The sequence below is a fragment of the Salarias fasciatus genome, chromosome 5, assembly GCF_902148845.1.
Source record: "Salarias fasciatus chromosome 5, fSalaFa1.1, whole genome shotgun sequence".
Classification (NCBI taxonomy): domain Eukaryota; kingdom Metazoa; phylum Chordata; class Actinopteri; order Blenniiformes; family Blenniidae; genus Salarias; species Salarias fasciatus.
In genome coordinates, this window is record NC_043749.1 from 10,118,804 (window position 1) to 10,139,280 (window position 20,477).

The 20,477-nt window shown below is 42.3% G+C and overlaps 4 protein-coding genes across 4 annotated transcripts; 2 read left to right on the forward strand and 2 right to left on the reverse strand.

Moving 5' to 3' along the window:
* Positions 1–295: 295 nt before the first annotated feature.
* LOC115388781 (calcium/calmodulin-dependent protein kinase II inhibitor 2-like) lies at positions 296–2,929 on the reverse strand. The gene is made up of 2 exons (XM_030092051.1): positions 2,500–2,929; positions 296–1,625 (listed from the first exon to the last, which is right to left on the reverse strand). The coding sequence occupies exons 1-2, from the start codon at positions 2,666–2,668 to the stop codon at positions 1,552–1,554; spliced, it is 243 nt and encodes an 80-aa protein (XP_029947911.1). The 5' UTR covers positions 2,669–2,929; the 3' UTR covers positions 296–1,551.
* Positions 2,930–5,252: 2,323 nt separating this feature from the next.
* LOC115388754 (trypsin) lies at positions 5,253–11,360 on the reverse strand. The gene is made up of 5 exons (XM_030092006.1): positions 11,303–11,360; positions 10,090–10,249; positions 7,527–7,668; positions 6,938–7,204; positions 5,253–5,423 (listed from the first exon to the last, which is right to left on the reverse strand). The coding sequence occupies exons 1-5, from the start codon at positions 11,358–11,360 to the stop codon at positions 5,253–5,255; spliced, it is 798 nt and encodes a 265-aa protein (XP_029947866.1).
* A 4,349-nt stretch (positions 11,361–15,709) lies between these two features.
* LOC115387988 (anionic trypsin-1-like) lies at positions 15,710–16,882 on the forward strand. The gene is made up of 5 exons (XM_030090898.1): positions 15,710–15,761; positions 15,846–16,002; positions 16,117–16,258; positions 16,390–16,647; positions 16,733–16,882. Exons 1-5 carry the CDS (start codon positions 15,710–15,712, stop codon positions 16,880–16,882), a joined length of 759 nt encoding a protein of 252 aa, XP_029946758.1.
* A 1,045-nt stretch (positions 16,883–17,927) lies between these two features.
* cdab (cytidine deaminase b) lies at positions 17,928–20,349 on the forward strand. The gene is made up of 4 exons (XM_030092225.1): positions 17,928–18,200; positions 19,007–19,118; positions 19,923–19,980; positions 20,209–20,349. The coding sequence occupies exons 1-4, from the start codon at positions 17,960–17,962 to the stop codon at positions 20,347–20,349; spliced, it is 552 nt and encodes a 183-aa protein (XP_029948085.1). The 5' UTR covers positions 17,928–17,959.
* Positions 20,350–20,477: the final 128 nt, after the last annotated feature.

The following is a 20,477-nucleotide window of genomic DNA, read 5'->3' on the forward strand; positions in this document are numbered from 1 at the left end:
CGTCATTGTTCCCGCTTCTGTATCCTTCCACGTCTGATGTTTCCAAGGAATGGGATGCTACGTCCTCACAGTGGAAAAATGCTGACTTGTCTGTCCTTGGCAATCCAATAACAACAGGAGAAACTGTACAAGGAACATGTCCAAAAGTTAGCCAAGCTATCTGCTATTTTCTTTCCCGCCGATACAAAACTAGATTTTTGTATTTTTGCTACAGTTTCAAAACCGTTTAAAAAACAAAAAGCAACATCGAATACATCATTCCTTATTGTAAACCACAATCAACACTAACAGTAAATAGTACTTTGTTATAATCTTTATTACAAGATATTAGGCCACTGTACAAATCAGTGTGAATCGTACAGTACAACGCAGAATTAAGACTGTTTCTCGAGGTTTGTCATTCAAAGCTGTATACGAGGTGCTTCAAGAATACACAAGAGTTTTAGAATTTCTGCCATGCATGCATGATTTCATATTTGCCATGCATGAGTTGGTATTTCAGTGTTTTAAGAAAAGAGCCCTAAAAAATGGCAACCCAACAAAACGACTGAACTCAACGAGTAAATGTATAAAGCACGAAAAAGAACAAGTACTCCGGTACAGTATATCTCTCATGAGATTTGGCACACACAATAATGCACAATGCAATATAAATAGATTTATCAATAGGGTGTGTACAGTCAAGTTACAGTATCAACCAATCCAGGTGAAAGCCTGGGAAGCTTACAAACAGGTGGGAGGTTCACTGTATAGAAATGACTCGTTAGCTGCAAAGTATGGTAACAAAAAACACTCAGGCAACATCAAGAATTGTTAAGTGAAAAAAAAACAAACTAAATCTCTCATTTGCTCAGTTTTCTCAACATACAAATAACAAAAAAAGGAAAATCAGTTCCTTCAGCCTTCAGTCACTGAAAAAGACATTGTTCCAAAAGATCAATAATAAATAAATAAAGTCTTCAACACAGAACAAACCAGTTTAACTGTTTCCCACGTTGTGCAAGAAAATATGGGCTACCCTTTCCATATTTACAAACTCTGGTATTCACATGCCCTCAGTCAAAATGAAGAGCAGAAAGAATGGTACTATACGTTTGATTGGTAAGATAGAGGAGAAGTGTGTGCTTTAGTTTTCATATTAATTTATGTCTGTATCCTGTCCCTGATTTCTGCATTTCGACAGCGTAGCCTCCTTATTTTCTCCTCGGCCCCCCCAACCTTGTCTTCTCCCATGTTTGGACTTATGGCGAACCCCTGCAATCGAGGGTGCGTATGCATGGCTGTGTGCGTGTGTGTATGTGCACGAATGGGAGGGGGGCGTCCACCTGGGGGTCTCCTCCGCTGCCATCTCCCACCCCTGCCAGTGTGTGTCATCCGGACGGTCATGACTGACTGGGAGAGGCAGGTGTGGAAGTGCTGCTTGCTGCCACATGAGAGAAAGTGCTTATATACAGTGTCTTTGGATTAAAACTGGTAAATATCGCCATAAAAAATTTCAAGAGTGTCTCTGGGGGGAGGGGGGATGGGGGGGGGGGTTTCCAACCCAGCGCTCTAAGCCTCTGCCGGGGTCTTCTCTGTTCCATTTTTCAGTGCTCCATCTTCGCCATTCTCATCCTCGATCACAACTGTGGATGACAGGGAGAGAGAGTTAACGAGGGCTGCTCGTCTTGGTGTGGCGTCTTGAAAATTTACCCCTGACTGACAGGAGGGCATTAGACCCCAGAGTCATTAGCACTGCGCTGTATGAGCAGGAGTGATGTGAGCATGCATGAGCGAGTGGGTCCAAGCATAATGAAAAGAGAGAGAGAGAGAGAGAGAGAGAGAGAGAGAGAGAGAGAGAGAGAGAGAGAGAGAGAGAGAGATAAGCATGCAGACTGTGTTGCATCTGATGCGCATTGGGGAACGTGCATGTGCTCATATGTGTGCGTCCTCGCTGTTCACCGGTAGGTGCGAAGCCGTTATGTTTGCCATGTTTGTTCATGTCGTGTCTGTGCACGATACTGTACATGCAACTGTGGCTGCTGTCTGTCAGCCCGTGCGTGTATGTGTACCAACCACGAGAGAGAGGCTCAATTTTCAAGGACGATTTCATGGATGCATTGCAAGAAATTAAAAAATAAAGACTGAATAAAAACCTGACTCATTCATGCAAACAGACCGATCAGAAAAAAACAACATATAAAGGCAACATTCACTGAGGAGGGGGCATTCAGATAAACTCCGTTAAGCAGCGTTCAGTGGGCATTTAACAGCGCGCACTGCGCATCCAAGTTGCGTTGCAATGCGAACAGAATATTAAAAAAAATCATACATTATAACACGCATGCAAACAGCAGACTTTCTTTCTGATCTTCAGAGTGCACGTTAAGGCAACAGTGCTGTTGATGTCAAGTGGAAACAGCCTTAATTATGGTGCAACATTAACCTACGTGCGCATTCGCCACAGTGCCATACAAGCAACAACAACAAAAAAAAAAGACGTCTTAATTATATAATTACCCCGTTTGCTCCTGCCTATTTGTCCGAGTTTCGGCGGACGTTTATTCTGTGAGCCATTGAAGAAGTTGTTGGTGTCTTGAAGACGACAGGTGAAGGAAAGGTGTCCCTCGTCGCCCTCATTTCCATAATGACTCATATTTTCTTCGTTGAAAGGCAGCACTTCCGACATCTCCAAATGCGTCTTTATCACCAAGGCGCACAAAATGAAATGTAAAAGCTCGTCGCCAAAGCTTGAGCCGTCGTCTGTAACAAACAAAAGGAGGGGGGAGACAGTGCGATCTGCAGGCACGACCTAGCCCTTTCTGTTTACCCCGAAGACACGTGTCTGTCTCCGCAGGTGCGCAACAGCAATAACAGTAAATTAAAAATGTCCTTAATTTCCTCTCGCGTGAAGCTTCGGCAACATTCTTTTTTCTTTTTTTTTTTTCTTTAAAAAGAGAGAGAATCCAGAGGCGGCTTTTCTCTGTGCGTATTGCTTTGGAAATGGAGGCGCGCGCAGCCTACAATGGAGCCGTGGAGCGCCCGCTGGTTTCGAGCGGCTGCTGAACCCGTCGCACGGAAAAAAAAAATCTGAAGAAGAAATGCAAATCGAGGAGCGATGCAAAACACGGATCCCGGGGAGACCTGGCGAGGGAGCTGAATGGGGGGTTTTCTGGTGCAGCCCGCAGAAGCTTCCAGCTGGAGTCGTGGTGTACCAAATGCTCCACTCTCCGGGATCTGGATGCAACAAAGGGCGATTTCCAATTCAAAGATGGCACACAAATGTAAACCCGCTCAGGTCTTTGAAACGCGTCGTTTTCGCGCCACCACTCGACCGGTCGTGGGTATGAAATCCCAAAGCCCCTCTTGAATGATTCTAACGAAATTTTCCCGATGCTTTTGATGGTTTTGATGAGGACACGAATCCACCTGGTCAGACCTCACCAGAGGATGGCAGCATCTTCATAGGCTGGGATGTGACTTTTGGCCCCGTGGCGCACATTCACTTTTGCGTGCTCGGGTAGCTGTGCTGCTTGGTTTTACGCGTTTGCACCATTCATTTTAAAGTGCGTAATATCAGTGCGGGCGACGTGGATGAGTGGATATCTGCTGCAAAGGCAGAAGATCCAGTTTCAAGAACTACATTCAGGTCCATCAAGTGATCAGTATGAAGGCTTAATCCATGTAGTTGTGCATTGGCAGGCTTTCAGTTTTTATCTTGTGGTTTAAAATAATACGTTACAAAAATTGTCCCATTTTTATCCTTGAATCAGGAGAGACTGTTGTAGGTCTCCCAATTCCTGACTGATGTGCCGAATAAAGCATTGGGCAAGGTTAACAATGGCAGTAAACAAGCTGTGCTTCTATTTTGATCATTCTTTTGACACACACACACACACACACACACACACACACACACACACACACACACACAAAGCACTAGCAGGCCCTCAAATATATTTGTCCTGAACCTAACAAGATCCAGTTGGACAACGCTGTGGTGTTATGTTGGCACAGGAGGTGTAAACTTTCAAGATATCAGGGGGAGGCATGGAAACCGGTGTGCTTAAATTTATCCTCCTGGGATTTTCTCTTCAAACACAAAAACAAATATATGTGAAATTAACACCCATTGCTGTCCAGCCTCGACAACAATGTACATTTCCATCCTTCCCATAAGGACAGCAGGACAAAGGGATGTGCAGACAGACCTATACAGACTGTCCTTTCTCAGATGTACAAAATACGATCACAAAGGCATGAAATAAGAGGAGATGGAGCTGAACTTTGGGGTATAATATAGCTGTCATTATTCCAGTTCTTTCATTGTGACGCATACTGTATGCACGCATTGCCATCTGAACAGAGTGGTATTTTTTTTTTATCCTGCCCACTAATTAATAAGCGAAGCAGAAGTTACGTTTTGTTTAACATTAAGAGATGATTTGTAGATTTTGCATTAAAAAAACAAGTGAAGAACATCCAGCATTGTGACATGAGGTCAGTGACAGGAACTATAAAAAGGCAGTCCAGTAAAGACGTGGTATCCTTGCTTTCCATTTTGTCCACCTCCAGATTTAACCGAATTGCTCAAATTATACTGAATAAAAATGACATGTCAACAGTCGAACTACAGCCATTGTCTTATTTCTTTCTTTGACGTCTTCTACGTAATTAGCTGCTGCATTGTTTGGTTACTGCTAACAAGAAAGTGCTGGGGTTTCTCAAGCCAGTTTAAAGCAGTTGAGACATTGTTTTCATATGTCTTTACAGCAATAACTATTTGGCTTGATCAGGTTGAAGGGATTGTGGACCACAAATTTTAAAGAAGGTCCATCTGTTCTGTTTACTACATTGTTTCGCTTCGTATGGTATAGTTTTAGTTTTAAATCAAGCTGTTGTGTGTGGTTTGTAGGTTTGAGCGTGTGTGTGCGTGCGTTTAACTTGCTGATTAGAGACATATAATTATTAGACAAAGACCAAAATATTATCAGACTTGACACACTCTTCACTGTGTTCTTTTTCATTTGAACTTTATTGAAATCCTACAGAAGGAGACGAGTATGAGATAATATCTGAAAATGAGATACACAGACGTATAAGACATGAGTCGGCCAATGATTACATTGGTATTCAGTATAATATCAGTACTTGTGCAAACATAGTTAAAGTGTGATTCAACAGACTCCCCTCCCAGGGCCACTCCAAACATTTTCAAAACACCAACTTTCTTGGAGGAAACAATATCTACTTCAATTTGATCACCATCATTGTCAGTATTTGGAACATCGCATGTACAGTCCGTAGATAGTGTGATCAATCCACCGGCGAAATCTGGAGACGGCCGTGTAGACGCCAGGAAACTGAGAATCACCACACCCGTTGCCCCAGGAGACCACGCCAAACACCCGTCCCCCGCAAACCAGCGGGCCGCCAGAGTCTCCCTGCGGACACCAGACCACACCCTCTATCAGTTACCATAACACAATGTCCCTCACTGAGAAGCTTTCAGTTTCACATAATGTTTCTGTAAAGCTGCTTTAATGTCTCTGATTGCTGTTACTGGATACACTAAATTATACAAAGACTGAGAGCTGTGGGGCCTCGGAGGCAAATGTTTCAAGATGTAATAACTGCCCCTGTGGGTTGGATGACTCAGACATGAAGGTCTGTGTTTGTTGTATAAGAAGAAAACACTTAAAAATATTACAGAGTGATTGGATTTAAAGCATAATAACACCCTGTTCCCCCAACCTAGCAATTTAAACACTATAATATTCCTATCTTATTGAAGCAAAAATTGTTGTTTCCCGATGTGTGTGAATCATTGTTGTGTGCAGTTAACTTTTAAAATCCAATTTCATTACATGTAAAACTATTGATGATTGAAACAATCCTGTGTGTCTGATTTCATGCATTTACATTTGGCTTTATATATATATATATTTTTTTTTTAATAAAGATCAGGATGTGATATGCACATAATAGTCTTGGATACAGAGGAGTAAAATTTAAAGGTGATCAAATATAGATACATATGCAGTGTTACTTCGTTTCATAATTTGAAAACATTGTCTCTTAGATTTGCTCATCACTCTTAGAAAAGCCAACAGTAAGTTGCCTACTGCAGTGTTAAATATAGCGCTTTTTAATTAGTCATTCGGTTCTTTACCTAAGGCAAAATATAGCCTATGCTGGTATATCACACACTGGATTCCATGTAATTTTTCTCTCATGCTGAAGGCTGAGCAGAAGCCCCTTCATAACATAATAAAACAACCCAAACCGTGCTGTTGTTCGCAGCTGCAAATGAGTTTACCTCCAAATTACAGTCAGCTCTTATGCTGCTTTTTTTTTCTTCTCCTTTTTTGAAGGGGGCAGCTTTTCTATCTGCTCTCCTAGAAAATCATTCCTGAGGATGCACTGCCACATCAGTTCAATAGAAGCTGGTCGCTAAACCAACACTGACATGATGAGCTCTATCCTCGGACTGTCAGGGGGAAGGAACTTCTTCCAAAAGCGAGTTATTGTTTTGTGCTGTTGTGAGATGATGAAGAGAGGCATCACTTGTGTTATGCGATATAGCCTGGAGAATTGGATGTCCGTTGGGTCCTTATCCCAATGTGACAAAACTGGGAGTTTGGATGTTGCTGGATTTCACAAGGGGCACAAAAAGTGGTCTCCTGGGTGAAATACCCGCGGTGAATACAGTCAACATCCTTTTGGTGAATAGGCTCTTAAGATCATTTCTTGTTCAGAATTATGACAACTTGCAGCAGCAAGAAGTGTATTCAACCACTTGCACACAGAGTGACTTAAAGGGATATATTCTTGACTTCAAAGAATAACTCATCCTGATTGTCATATTGGGTAGGATTATATTGGTTCTGAAACACTTAAAAACCATCAAATCCCCGTTTTGTTTTGTTTTTAAAGCAGACACACTCTTGCTCTGTACCTTGCATGCGTCTTTTCCTCCTGTCCTGTACCCGGCACACATCATGTTTGCTGTGATATTACCGTTGAAGGAGTCGCTGCTGTTGCAACGTGCCGGTGAAACGATGGGGACCGTGACCGTCCTCAGTGTTGCGGGGACCTGGGATCCACCCCAACTACTGTATCCCCACCCGGACACCCGGCACACGTGGCCCTCGATCACACCCGTCCCCTGCCTTGGAAGAGCAACCAGGGCCACGTGTTTGTTCAGGACCATCGGAGCCCGCAACTAGACAGAAAACCAGACGACAGTTCTACAAGTGAGCGCGCTGACAATTAAACAGGCTTCATAATGGTTATATGTGGTTGTAAAGGTAGGCAATCATTGCAAACTCACATTTTTAATGCTTGGTTTTTACAGCCTAAACACACAACGTTTATTAACTCAGTTTACAACAGCAGCAGGGAGCTATTTTTAACCCAAACCACAAGCGTGCTGTTTGCTACCTGCCGCTGAAACAGCAGCTAACCAAGTCAATTGCATTATATGATGATAAGATATCAGAGCAAGACAATAATGACATTTGTGAATGATATAATTGGTGCAGTGCCTTAATGAGCATGATGTCGTTATTGTTGGTGCTGCTGTTGTACAGCGGATGGGTGACCAGCCTGTGGGGCTTCGCGTACTGCTCAGTGCCCTCGAAGACGTTTACTCTGTGGTCGCCGGCCACTATCATCATCCGCTCTGCCCTGAAAGACAAAAGACTTGCATTAAATCTCTTTTAAAAGGTTGCAGTGAGTTCGTCTTAACCAGTGCTTTATTATCTCATGTGGGGGAAAACCTTGTTTTTCATGACTTGAGGAAAACAATGCAGATATTGACCACATCTGTTTAAAACTGTTTAACGCTTACACCAATTCATTCAAAAACTTTACAGCACCAGGAAGAGAGGAGTTTCTTAGTATGTTTATTCTGCATTTTGGCTGCCCAAGTTTCCGGCCAGATGGAAGCAGAGAGAACTCACTGCTGAGTGGAAAGCTCCTGTTGGCCAGAGAAGACCTGGCTTCACTCGGGGATCTCACCTTGTAAAGGTGAAAATAATCAGACAGTGTTAACTCAGCTATCACTTTGTAATTCTTTACAATCCTCTGCCATTTGGTCCTATTCTTTAAGGCTTTCTTACAGACTGCATTAAAATGAGGATCCAAATTCAGTTTATTGTCTAATTAGAATGCCAAGGGATTTGTGACTTTTAACTTAGCTTAAACTGTATGAGTACAGGAAACAGGTTTATAATAGGTTTCACTTGTTTCACTTTGTATGAGTATAGGTAACATAATGTTGAGTAAGAAGAGGGCATTTGCGCCATTTGATAAAATAAAGATAACTGGGCCAAAATCAAGTTCTTGATTGCTGCAGCATCGACCTCCCTGCTTGGCCCGTATGCAAACTACAACAGATCCAAGTTTGCTTAAATATTTCCAAGCATTTTATATTTCAGTAATATTTTTTGGGCCTGTAATCAATGAGTGACTGTGGTGATGTAGTTTTTGGGACAGGTGCAATAATTCCACTGCTTCGGAACCTTGTGGAACTGAAGTCAATCAATAGAAATGTGACCACAAATAAAAAATAACTGAGCACATGGCCAACAATATCACCGGGACTTTTCCTCATCGTGGTTTTGTCGAAATACTGAAATGACTATTGAAAACATTTCAGTCATTTGGCAAATCAAAAACCATTTAACTTCAATTGAAACAACTATTGTTTGAAATGTAAAAAAAAAAACCCAAAACAAAATATACAATCCAGAGCACACAAGCAAATATTTTAATGAAGTGAGGTAGTGAAGGTTGTTTTTTACCCTTTTATTAGCAGAAGCTACTGTGCACAGATTTCGATTCGTTTGGCTAAGATAGGCTGTTGTCCTAACTGGTCATAAGTAGACAGTGGAGGCAGTGAAAATATGAGACAAGTAACGATTTCAACTTCTATCCCAAATGGTAAAATCCAAATATTGTAAAAAAACATCATGTATAAAAGCAATATATGTTCAATAGATCTATATGATACAACCTGATGCAGTCTATTTGTGTTTGTTTGTTCTATTCCTGAATGAAAAAAACATGACAGGTACACAACGTGAAAGATCAGAGTACGTGCACATGAGTCGACCGTGACCCCTACGAGCAGCTTTTCAGCCAAGGAACAGTGACTTACTGTGCACACGCAGTGACGGGACAGTGTGACAGAAATCTGGCCAATTTCCTGGAATCAGACAGGATAACACCACACTGCCTCTCTCTCTCTCCCTCTTGCTCTCTCTCTCGATGAGGCATCAAGGTCAGCTGACTCACCTGCATCTGGGCTGTTTCACTTCCCAACGGCCTGCAGTGATGTTTACTTTATATTGAGATCAAGTGAAGCATTTTGATTCGACCTGTCTGTATCTGAATGGATGTCGTGTTTTCTTCTTTTTTTTTTTAAATCATCTGTTGGGACCATCTGTTCATACTACACCGTGCTGCCAAGTTTACTTCTATACAGTAACTTCTAGTCCACTGAAAAACTGCCAGTAGGACGTCACTGTCAGAGTAAAAACGCTCCAGAAACAGTTCACCTTCAGCAAAGTTACGATACAACTCTCCGGTCACACTTGGACGATAATTATACAAGTAAACATCCCTAAGGGAAACCTGTCACGCTTTCTATAGTTTCTGTCAGATTCATAACTTCACACTGCTGTGATCGAGTGAAGTTTTGAGGTCAGCTGCATATTTACATGCCTCCTCTGAATCTGTTTGCTATGAATCTGCCTTTCATACAAGCTCACTTGTCGCCGTTTCTTAAGTTACAGGTGTCGCTGAAGACGCTTCATTTGTTTGTGAAATAATGAGGCTGATGTCAAATCACAACCAGTGGCTCTTGCTTGTTGACAGGCAGAAAGTCAGGCTCACTGGGATGGACTACAGGGAGCCTTTGACAAGACACAATCCAAACAGCTCATTTTGTATAGAGGGTGAACCCATTGGGTCCGTAAAGGGCCAGAACAAATCAAGTAAGATTTGGAAAAGAAAAAAATCCAAAAAGGAAATTGAGTTTTTACCCAACATCATGCACTTCAGTGATACGTGCTTGAATGGTTGACAAGTAATGAACGCTCTCACCCGATGTTACAGTGTGCTGCGGTCAGCACCCAGTATCGGTGAACCAGCGATCCGCCGCAGAAGTGTTGACCACTCGTACTCTGCAGTGACACGATGTATCTGATGGAGTTTGGCGCCGCGGGATGACCACCGACGATGCGACTCTGCGTGAGGACCCGGCCTGAGCAGAAACAAACACAATAAACAGGAAGGAGAGATCATGAGCTGTGTTTGTGTTTCTTAATTTAGGTTTTAGGTCTTCGTAAAACATGGTGACCCTTCAGCGAACATAAAGATTGGGGCCCGCCTAATCCCCCCCACCACACCCTTCAAAGTTCAATGACTCCACTCAACAATTCGAGTCTTCATGTCTATTGGGAGGGCCACCGAAGAAAGGAGGTAATGCAATCCAGCCTGACCTTCTTGTGTCACCATCTCACTCTCTTTGAAACATTATAGTGGCGACTCTTCCTGCATGCCTTACGCAACAGGCCAACTACTGTACATTGGCCCCAGGCTACACAGCCAGAGACGTGGTGGGAACAGAGAGAACTATTCCCTGGAAGGATCCACAGCTGTGGGTGGATGAATAGTCAATTCTTTGACTATTACCTTTGAGTAACTGTGGACTAATCACAAATAATAACAGTGCTGAAAATTGAGAGGAAATGAATCGTGAAGAACAATTCATCTGTCAGGGAGGTGAGATTTAGATGAAATCATCTGTTCCACCCTCAAATCTGTTTGTTAATTGCAGACAACCGGTGGAGATTCACTGACGAAAAAGCGTCACTGAGTTCAGTGAGAAGTGAGTTAAATAAATCTCAGTGAAGTTCAAGACTTGTTGTCATTGGTTTTGAAATGGACTCAGCAAATAAATGAGACATGTTGGCTGGGCTAAAAAGAGAATAACAGGACTGAATGGTTGTGTTTGTCATTCCCTTCTGTTAAAGCAGACCGTCAGTCATATGTTGCTCTACACCTTTCTTATATCTTACATAAATTCTATTCCAATATTAATACTAACCCTATCCTTACAGCTTGCAGTCGTTGCACTGACATGACTTGCAATGAAAACATCTTGTCCTTGTTCTTTTCCCTTTTTCCGCTCATTAACTGAGTGACAGGAAACACAACTCCTATTCGTTCACGACGAAACCATTTTTTTTTTTGGAAAGTTCAAGCTGTTGAAATCTTCATGCATTTTGAAATCGTTTCAAGAGAAAATACTCACTGTGGACTGCCATGAAGCCCAGGAGCAAGCAGCAGAGACACACAGGCATGTTCATCATAGCGGAGGAGGGACGGGGCCGTTTATCTCACACCATGCCAGCAGCTGAACCACTGTCCTCTGCTCCCGTCTGCAGACCCAGCGAGGCCGTTCGTTCCTCTCTCTGGGAACAGTGCGAGTCACTCACATCACCCTTTATCCTCCAGTTTTTAATTTCATTGTTTCTCGAGCAGCCGCGGGATGTAACACTGCGGCATTGATTGAGGAGGAAAGCGAGAAGCGGGAGCAACAAAGTTCACATTGAAAAAAGTATCTGCTATCGCAACTCTTTCTGCTGACCCTCCTGACTTGTCGAAAGGCCTTACATCGTTGCCATGGAAACAGAGGCTGCTGCACGAAGAAGGTTCATCTATACTGTATCAGCGCGCTCCGTCTGTGTCATCATCCAGGCTTATCCCCGCTGAAACGTCTCAATGGCCCGCTGTGTGTAGTTTTGTGTGCCCGCATGTGTGTGTGTCACGATTTTGTTAGTCGTAGTGAGAACTACATTCAGCTGGTGTGTGTGTGTGTGTGTGTGTGTGTGTGTGTGTGTGTATGTGTGTGTGTGTGTGTGTGTGTGTGTGTGTGTGTGTGTGTGCGCGCTTCACTATGACTCATGAGCCATCACTCAGCAAAAATAATTACTCCTATCATCACTTGGATGATGACGATGATGATGATGATGATGATGATGATGATGATGGTGATGATCTTCAGCGAGGAGAATCTCCCCTGACCTCATTTCGTCCCACATTTACAGAGAGATGAATAATCAATGCTTCACCCAGCACAATGGGGGGGAGACGGCTTTGTGTGGTATCCCACTGTCAGGTGTTTCCTGGGCCAACACTCAGTCTCACAGACACACACACACACACACACACACACACACACACACACACACACACACACACACACACACACACACACACACACACCGTAATATCTTTTTCTTTACCATAACAACATTCAGTCAATATTTCATCACGTTCCACGCGTTACTTGCTTTACCTGACTGAAAGAACAATTGCTTTAAAAATCTCAAAGTTTTTCGCACAGTTCACATTCATCCTTTCATGCACACTCTAACACACTGCTGATAGCTGATAGCTGATAGCTGCCATGCTTGACCTCTACCAGGAGCAACGTGGGGCTCATTGTCACGCTGAAGGACATGTTCGCTCATGGAAGAACCAATAGGAAATGTTATTATAGTTCGTGTTATTGTTTCATGTCAGTTCCTTTACTGTTCAACTTGCACACTGGCTCACTTCCTCCAGACTCAGTACTTTAGGGTTTAGTTTCTGTCTGATCTCCTCCCATTCTTTATTGCAGTGGTGTCAAACATCCAACCCAAAACCCGCCCACCAGACAATTAAATCCAGCCTGTGAGATGATATTGCACAGAATAAAAATGACATCAACAAAAAAAAAAGGAAATCATTGCTATTTTGAAAAGTAGGTGAGTCTGTGAAAAAATGATTGTTAAAAGCAGCAGAAACCATCCAGCTAAAGACGCAACCAGACTCAGGGTAGGTTTATGTTGCTGTTGTTTTTAATAAATAAGATGATCAAATATCGACTTTTTATCATTTATCATTCAATTTTCTTTTTTACTAACTAAACTCAAATTAATTTGTCAAGCTCTTTAGAACAACCACCGCTGTAACAAAGAGCTGAACATAAATAGATATAAGGTATTCAGTCCTTTTTACTGCCTTTGTCCCATTGAGGTGAAGCTTTGTGGCCTTTCTACTATAATAGGTTTGACATCCTTGCCTTGTGTGGGTGTTTCTGCGTGCTTCTGTCATGTTTTTCATCCTCACCCCTGATTGCACCACCTGTGGCACATTTATTATTGGCTGTTAGTTGACTGGTTCTAGAATAGATCCAAACCTTTTTTCAAGAGTTCTATTCTGGAAATTATTGTCAGTAGATGTTGCTTTCAGTTTGACTCACATCTGTATTTAGATCCCCCATCCAGCACATTGTTATTAAATTTTAAAAGACTTACTTTCAAAGTACTCAAATAACCTACCCCATAGAATATTAGTCATCCTGAAAATGTTGTCAACTTCTGCACAGATGTTTTTTTCTGAAAAAGCTCTAGAGCAAAACTGTCGTAAGTGAAAGATTAATTCAAACCTGAAGTTCATCCATAAATGCTGCCAGTTTATATAAAAGCTCATTTCACCAATGCTTGTGAGCTGACACGTACGCTAAAGTTCAAAGTCAATCCACAATTTGAATGCTATTCGAAACTGTGACAATGTGTCTCTTTTATATTGCCACATCTGATTTTCTGACGTTTAACTCATTTCTTGCATGCTGACTAACTTCCTTTTAGGTAGTAAGATATGAAACTGCTTACATGTCGTTTCTTTCTCAAACTCACCAATCACATGTCGACAGACCTGCCATCCTCTCGCTATGACGCACAAACACAGATACAGACGTGTAGCACCATTTTTGTGGGGCCTTCCAAAAGACGTCATGCATTTCCAAACACCTGTACCTTAAAACATTGCAGCTGAGTGTCTACTGCCAACTCTGACCCTAACCTGAACCTCACTGAAACACTGTAGCCACACAGTCAATTCTTAAATATCAAATACGTGTAAAACTGGGCTCTGCATTTTGGGGGTAGAACTCAAAAGTGCAGTGTGATCGAAGTGTTCAAACTCCAAAAAGACAGAAATACATATATGTTTAGAGCGAGAGAGAGAGAGAGAGAGAGAGAGACCCTCACTGCTACATCAACTTCACACCTGAGGGAAAGTGGAGCACGCTATCACATTTCACCCTCACAGTTGCCTTGACACCTTGGGGAGCGCAGACTGTATGGAGACTGTGAGTTACCAATAAAACGCCCCCGTGTGTGGAAAACAGCACTGCTGGGAACTTAAATGTGAGGGACACCTGGGGAGGTGGAAAAGGCCAGGAGACGGGAGAAAGGCGACTAAAGAGAGAGCTACACCACGGCGCATCCCTGCTGGATTAAACTTATCAACACAGACCAGGCTGCGGCGCCGGGTGTTTCTTCTCTAATCATGACTGTTGTATATTGAGCCTGAGTCAGCTTGAGCGCAAAATAAAAGTACAAAAGACATTCCCAGTGGGATCTGGCTCGCAGCTCAATTTAGTAGGATTTCTGAGAAAAAAAAAAAGTTTGTCCTTGTCAAAGTAAAGAATAAACATTGTTATATCCTGCAACATCTCAGATTGATAATGCACTAGAGGGCTAATATATCACAAGTAGACATCATCCCTCATGTTCATGCCTTTGTGCCGGTAACGTCACTGGATATACCAATAACATGGCTGGCTGTTACATGCTACCATTTGCCCGTCTTGTTGGGGTTTTGTCTCTGCAAAGCTTGACTTTTGTCTCCATGGCTGAACAACGGGCCTCAGCGATGACAACAAAGACATCAGAAAGAAAGGTGTAATGAAAGAGAAGGCTGTTTTTAATCTGGTACTAGGTCAGATTCGCTTTTTGTTTGTGTGAAAGACATTTGAGTAAACGGTGGATGATAGTGGAGAATAATAAGGCAGGGGAAGCATATAAAAGAGGCCTGAGATTTCTCAAGCTCCTCCTGGTATGAAAGGATTACAATACAGTGTAAGTGCCAGCGTGTGTGTGTGTGTGTGTTGGTGTGGGGGTGTGTGTGTGTGTGTATTCTCAACCTGGACTTGACTCTTATAAAGGTGAGACAGCTTCATGTATACCAGTTTAGATTTTTTTATTGTTGTTGTTCAATTTTGTGTTATTGGATTTTGGGATTTTTGGATAGGCATGCCAACTCTTTATGCACTCTGGAAGTAGAGGGTAACAAGTGTCTTTTTAATTTTCTTTATAATTTGGAGTCAAAGTAAACTAATTACAGTTGAATTTCTGGACAGAGATAGTTTAAAAATTTGTTTTGAGCTTACAGTGTTGGAACTACATTTATTTTACTCTTTTTTTTATTTTCAACATATTTTGAACCTCCATGTTCAGCTACTGCCAAACGTTTGAAATATTGCAGAAATTCTTACCAAATGAGTTTGCGTATTATAAAAGATTTCAAAAATACGAAAATATGCATTATTTTCAGACTCAGATATCCGACTTGATTTCAGACCTGGCATCAGATTAAATCTTGACCTGAACTGTGGAGATTCAAATCTGTGAGGTTCAAATCTAATTAAAAAAATAATAATAATAAAATAAAATAAAAAAATGACATGATGCAAGTTTTAGTGACTTGCAGCGACTCTTGAAAAGAAAGTGGCGGAAAGACAGACGTATATTGTGAAACGTTCAGTTCTGAACTGTGTGCTATAATTGAGCAAATAATTATTTTTGTTGTTTTTTTTTCAGCAGCTACTATGTTGAATCTGACTCCATTCTGGGTCTTGCTCATTGCTGCACCACTAACAGGTGAAGTGCAATGTCAACCGACACAGAGAACAAACAGTGTATGATTTACATGTACTGATATGTTTCTGTGCCTTTTGTTCTTAGATGTTTATGGAAAAAGGATTATTGGGGGCTTCGTGGTTCCGCAAGAGTCAGTCAAGTATCAGGCATCCCTGAGACACAGCAGAAGTGGCTCCCACTACTGTGGAGGCACTCTCATCCACCCACAGTGGGTGGTGTCTGCTGCCCACTGCTGGAGGCCGTGAGTTCCTACACTTACCCGCCTCTGGTACTCACTGGCTCACTCAACCATTGATATTTTACAAATAGTAAAGAAACAGTTCTAAGATCTTTCTTTTTCATGTGATGCTTGCAGGACTTACCAGATACAAGTGGTCCTGAATGAGCACAACCTCTACCGCAGCGATGGATCAGAACAGACGTTCGACGTCTCCGCTGCGATCAAACACGAAGCGTACAGTCACTGGACGCTTGACAATGACATCATGCTCATCAAGGTAAAGCATGGCTGTCAAATAGGGTTAGGGTTAGGGTTAGGGTTAGGGTTAAGCCTTATGAGCAGAAGCTGTACGGTGTGAGTTTCAGCTTTCAGAGTTGACTGACCAAACCTTCTTTCTCTGTGGGTCAGCTCGACCGTCCGGCTAACCTCAGCGGCAATGTGGAGCCTGCCTCCATGCCGGACGCGGAGTCGCCGCCTCTGAATCCCCCCGTTCGATGCACAGTCAGTGGCTGGGGGGTCACCTGGGTCTACGGTCACAGGCTGTCGTCTGAACTCAGGTCTGTGGACGTGACCCTCTTCCCCAGCTGCTGGAGGTACTACCACTTCAGGGCCACGCAGAACATGATCTGCGCCGGCTGGAACACTGGAGGGAGAGACTCCTGTCAGGTGTGTACAGGTTTTTTATCACTGGAACTTGGAACTAACTTGTTTCATGTTTTTAAGTTGAACTTGTCGACATGTTCCTCCTCAGGGTGATTCAGGAGGGCCTCTCGTCTGTAACGGTTTACTTGAAGGCATCGTATCTTGGGGCATCGGCTGTGGCTGGAGTTCGTACCCCGGCGTCTACACCAAGGTCAGGAACTACGTGGGATGGATCGCCTCAACCATCCAGGAAAATTAAAGAGACTCTTATTGATATGCTCACCAAAGAATCTTCTGAGGTTCATGCTTCTCTTTATTTTCAAGGTTTTTGTACTTTGATGAAAACAATTATTTTGGGAAAAACAAAATTACAGCAGGGCCATTGCTAATGAACTGAAATGTATTAAGTTTTGCTCAAACCAAGTGAATAAAGTAGACTTTTATTTAAAACCTGTCTGACACATTTGTTGAAATAAATGTGCTTTGCTTTGTGTTTTAGACTGACGCTGTGTTCGTGTCAAAACTCACAATGATTTGTGAAATCAGTGTCGCTCCTCCCAACCTCCCCATTCATCACTGATTACAAAATATTTTCTTTCTAATGACCACACCTTAGAGAAAAATCAAAAGTGAGCTTGAATTCTGGTTTTTCTTCTGCAACAGCCAGAGGTTCGTCACATTGATTGACCAGGTTGTCAACCTACGATCTCTTCACAGTGAGGACAAACTTTCACTCTTACTGAAGTGACTTTGACGGAATCACTCTCACCTCACTCTCACCACACTCCTGCTTCAAATCCGGGTTCAGCTTCAGAGTGTATCTGTGTGAAGTTTGCATGTTCTCCCTGTGTCCATGGGAAACATCCAGGTTTACCCAGAAGTCCACTGGTATTGAAGCTGAATCAATCTTGTGTTTGTTTTGCATTCGCAACAGTAAACAAACATTAATCTTGGGTCAAGACTGATCAGAAAGAAAGAGATGATAATATCTTTAAAAACAGCGATTAACTCATCAAGTTTACTACTTTATCAGCCATGGAAATTATGTAGCGTATTGAATTTATCCTTCGCCTTTTTACTTTATTCCAAACTAGGAGGGAAGAAATAAACTCTTGTGAACTAATTGTGAACTGGAAGCCTGTCACAATTGCCTTTATGACTTCAAACTTGTGAAACAAAACGTGCCACGTTACGTCTGTTCATGCACACTGACAACAGAACAACGGCCTCCTCCCCTTTCTTCATGACAGCGTGCTGTCATCCCGGTGAGTGATTGGCTGTGAGCGTGCCCTCTCCCCTTTCCCTCCGTCCCATTCACATTTAAAGCGGAGCCACAATGCACTCATTCACTGACTCAACAAAAACAACCTTACAAATCCCGAGAGCCAGAATGGATGGAGTCAAGTCCAGTGGGGAGGCGATGCATATTGAGGACTGCAGTTCCAGACAGTTGTCCAAGGAAATGGTCAAAAAGCTGGTTCTCCAGTCCCAAGAGGCAAAGAAGCGAGCGTATTGTCCCTACAGCAAATTCAGAGTGGGGGCCGCTCTCCTGACCATGGACAACTATGTGTTTACAGGTAAGCCACATGAGGAATTCAGGTACTTTACTGGGATGAGTATAAGGTCATCAGGGAAACACTTTTGTTTTTTGTCTTCATTGTAGTTACAATCCCCTTTATTTTAAATTCTAAAAAAATATATTGATGGTTTTAATCAAACACATAAAAAAGACTTTTTATCATGACAGTTATGAGTATCGTCATGATGCTGAAGGCTGAGAAGGTGGGAGAGCCACAACATTATGCAACTTGTATTTGAACTGGGTCTCATCTTGATCCCCAGTCGGTTGAGGCGCCCTGATATGGCAGAGAAAGAATACACACTTGATTAGAGTTTCATTCATTGTGTGATTTCACATTTACACTCAGGGTTTATTTCTCACATGCTGCTGCTCCTACAGGAGTCTACCGGTAAATCCTCACATAAAAATCGGAATTTTTCCAGCTGAAATTGTAAAACCAGCACAGTCCGACGGGTGAAACATAACATTCCCTTCTGATGACCTTTTGTCGTTGCATCACAGCTCTGTAAACACTGACATGGGGATGTTCAATCATTGTCAACACCGAAGCACCGGCATAACTTTCTAACTGTTCCTGTCTGCTGCTGCACTGTGCAAAGCTCAGCGGGTCACGTGTGTGTCCCACTACAGACATGCCTGGGTCTGGAGGGGGGTGGGAGGGCAAATGACTGTGAGTGCAAAGACCCACTGGGCAATATTAGGTCAGATGAGGTAAACACACAGAACTGTTTGATGGTGAAAACAATCCATAATGTTGTTGCATAAGTACACAAATTGTTTGTGTTCTTGTGTTTGTGGCAGGCTGCAATGTGGAGAATGCCTGCTACAATCTTGGAGTGTGCGCTGAAAGGAATGCGATGTCCAAGGCGGTGTCAGAGGGCTACAGGAGTTTCAAGGCCATCGCCATCGCCAGGTAATGTTCCGTTCTGAGATCTGTGAGTTTCCTTAAGTGTCCAACATTCACTCCAATCTTACACATACTGTAATTTCTAAAGTGTGATTCACCTCCTCTTGCACATCAGGCCAGCCTGAGTCAAACATCCTGCTCATACGCAGTTGAATTTAGGGTTTTCTGGTCTGACGAAATTCAGTTTAGTGCAAAAATACACCTGCATTAGTTAATTTTTCAGTTTTTTAATTTTTCTCAGTGACCCATTTCTTACTCTATTAGTTACATTCAGAGAGAATAAATGAAGCACTTTTTTACTGCAGTGAAGTGCTTCACAGGGACATTGATACCATGGCAAAACAAGGGAACAGAAAGTTTGAGAGAAATATGAAAAAACTAAATTAACATGTTCACAGATTTAACATAATTTATGGAGAGAAAGAAAACAACTTCTAAAAATTAAATATTAAACTCAAACAATACACTCATAAAGTCATAAGAGGGGAAAAAAAGCTGTAAAGATTATATAATCTGAAGATGCTATTCGAGAAAAGACATTCAAGTAAATAAAAGTAAGAAAAAAAACAACAGGAGGAAACAATGTTTTACTGAGATATGTTTGGCTTTAACTCACTTCACATATTAATCCAAATATTTGGCGATGTTGGTCATGACGACAGTGACAGTCACCCAGACTGAACATCAGACTGATGCAATGAGGTTTTTTGTGTTTAAATTACGCAACATTTCCCCAGAGGAAGCCATACGATCAGGTATCCGTCTGCTTACACATCTGATTTCTTTCTCCGCTACATTTGTTCTTTGCAGTGACATGGACGACCATTTCATCTCGCCGTGCGGTGGCTGCAGGCAGTTCATGAGAGAGGTATCATTTCTTCTCTTAAGATGCTCATAATGGCTTTATTCAGTGGAGAGAATACAGTTCAGGTTATCAAAAAAGTTTTTATCTTGTTATTCACTGTAGGAGAATGAACATAAATGATATGATCTACCTCAGTGTAACATCAGATTTATTGACTAAAGGTTCAGCTTCAGACACTTGGACACCTCTTTACTAACATAAACAAACTAGAACTTCTCTTGACTTTCACAGTTTGGGCCGAACTGGGACGTGTACATGTCAAAGCCCGACGGGTCGTATCGGAAAATGAGAGTGGACGAGCTGCTGCCAGCGTCCTTTGGCCCCGAAGACCTGTCCATGAAGAAAGTGTTTGACATTCCTAATGAGTACTGAGGCTGTACTCTGCCCCACACACACACACACACACACACACACACACACACACACACACACACACACAGATTTGCTTTGACATGTACTGTGATCGATGCTCAGCAGCTTTTATTTATGATGAATGTTTG

Coding starts and splice junctions, on each gene's coding strand:
- LOC115388781 (XM_030092051.1), bottom strand. CDS start 2,668: ATGTCGGAAGTGCTGCCTTTCAACGAAGAAAATATGAGTCATTATGGA. Junction 1,626..2,499: donor AATAGGCAGGAGCAAACGGG/GTAATTATATAA, acceptor TGTCATCCACAG/TTGTGATCGAGGATGAGAAT.
- LOC115388754 (XM_030092006.1), bottom strand. CDS start 11,360: ATGATGAACATGCCTGTGTGTCTCTGCTGCTTGCTCCTGGGCTTCATG. Junction 10,250..11,302: donor GGGCTTCATGGCAGTCCACA/GTGAGTATTTTC, acceptor GTTTCTGCTCAG/GCCGGGTCCTCACGCAGAGT. Junction 7,205..7,526: donor ACGACATCATGCTCATTAAG/GCACTGCACCAA, acceptor TTTTCTGTCTAG/TTGCGGGCTCCGATGGTCCT.
- LOC115387988 (XM_030090898.1), top strand. CDS start 15,710: ATGTTGAATCTGACTCCATTCTGGGTCTTGCTCATTGCTGCACCACTA. Junction 16,003..16,116: donor GCTGCCCACTGCTGGAGGCC/GTGAGTTCCTAC, acceptor TGATGCTTGCAG/GACTTACCAGATACAAGTGG. Junction 16,648..16,732: donor GAGGGAGAGACTCCTGTCAG/GTGTGTACAGGT, acceptor GTTCCTCCTCAG/GGTGATTCAGGAGGGCCTCT.
- cdab (XM_030092225.1), top strand. CDS start 17,960: ATGCACTCATTCACTGACTCAACAAAAACAACCTTACAAATCCCGAGA. Junction 19,119..19,922: donor AAGGCCATCGCCATCGCCAG/GTAATGTTCCGT, acceptor TGTTCTTTGCAG/TGACATGGACGACCATTTCA. Junction 19,981..20,208: donor GCAGGCAGTTCATGAGAGAG/GTATCATTTCTT, acceptor TGACTTTCACAG/TTTGGGCCGAACTGGGACGT.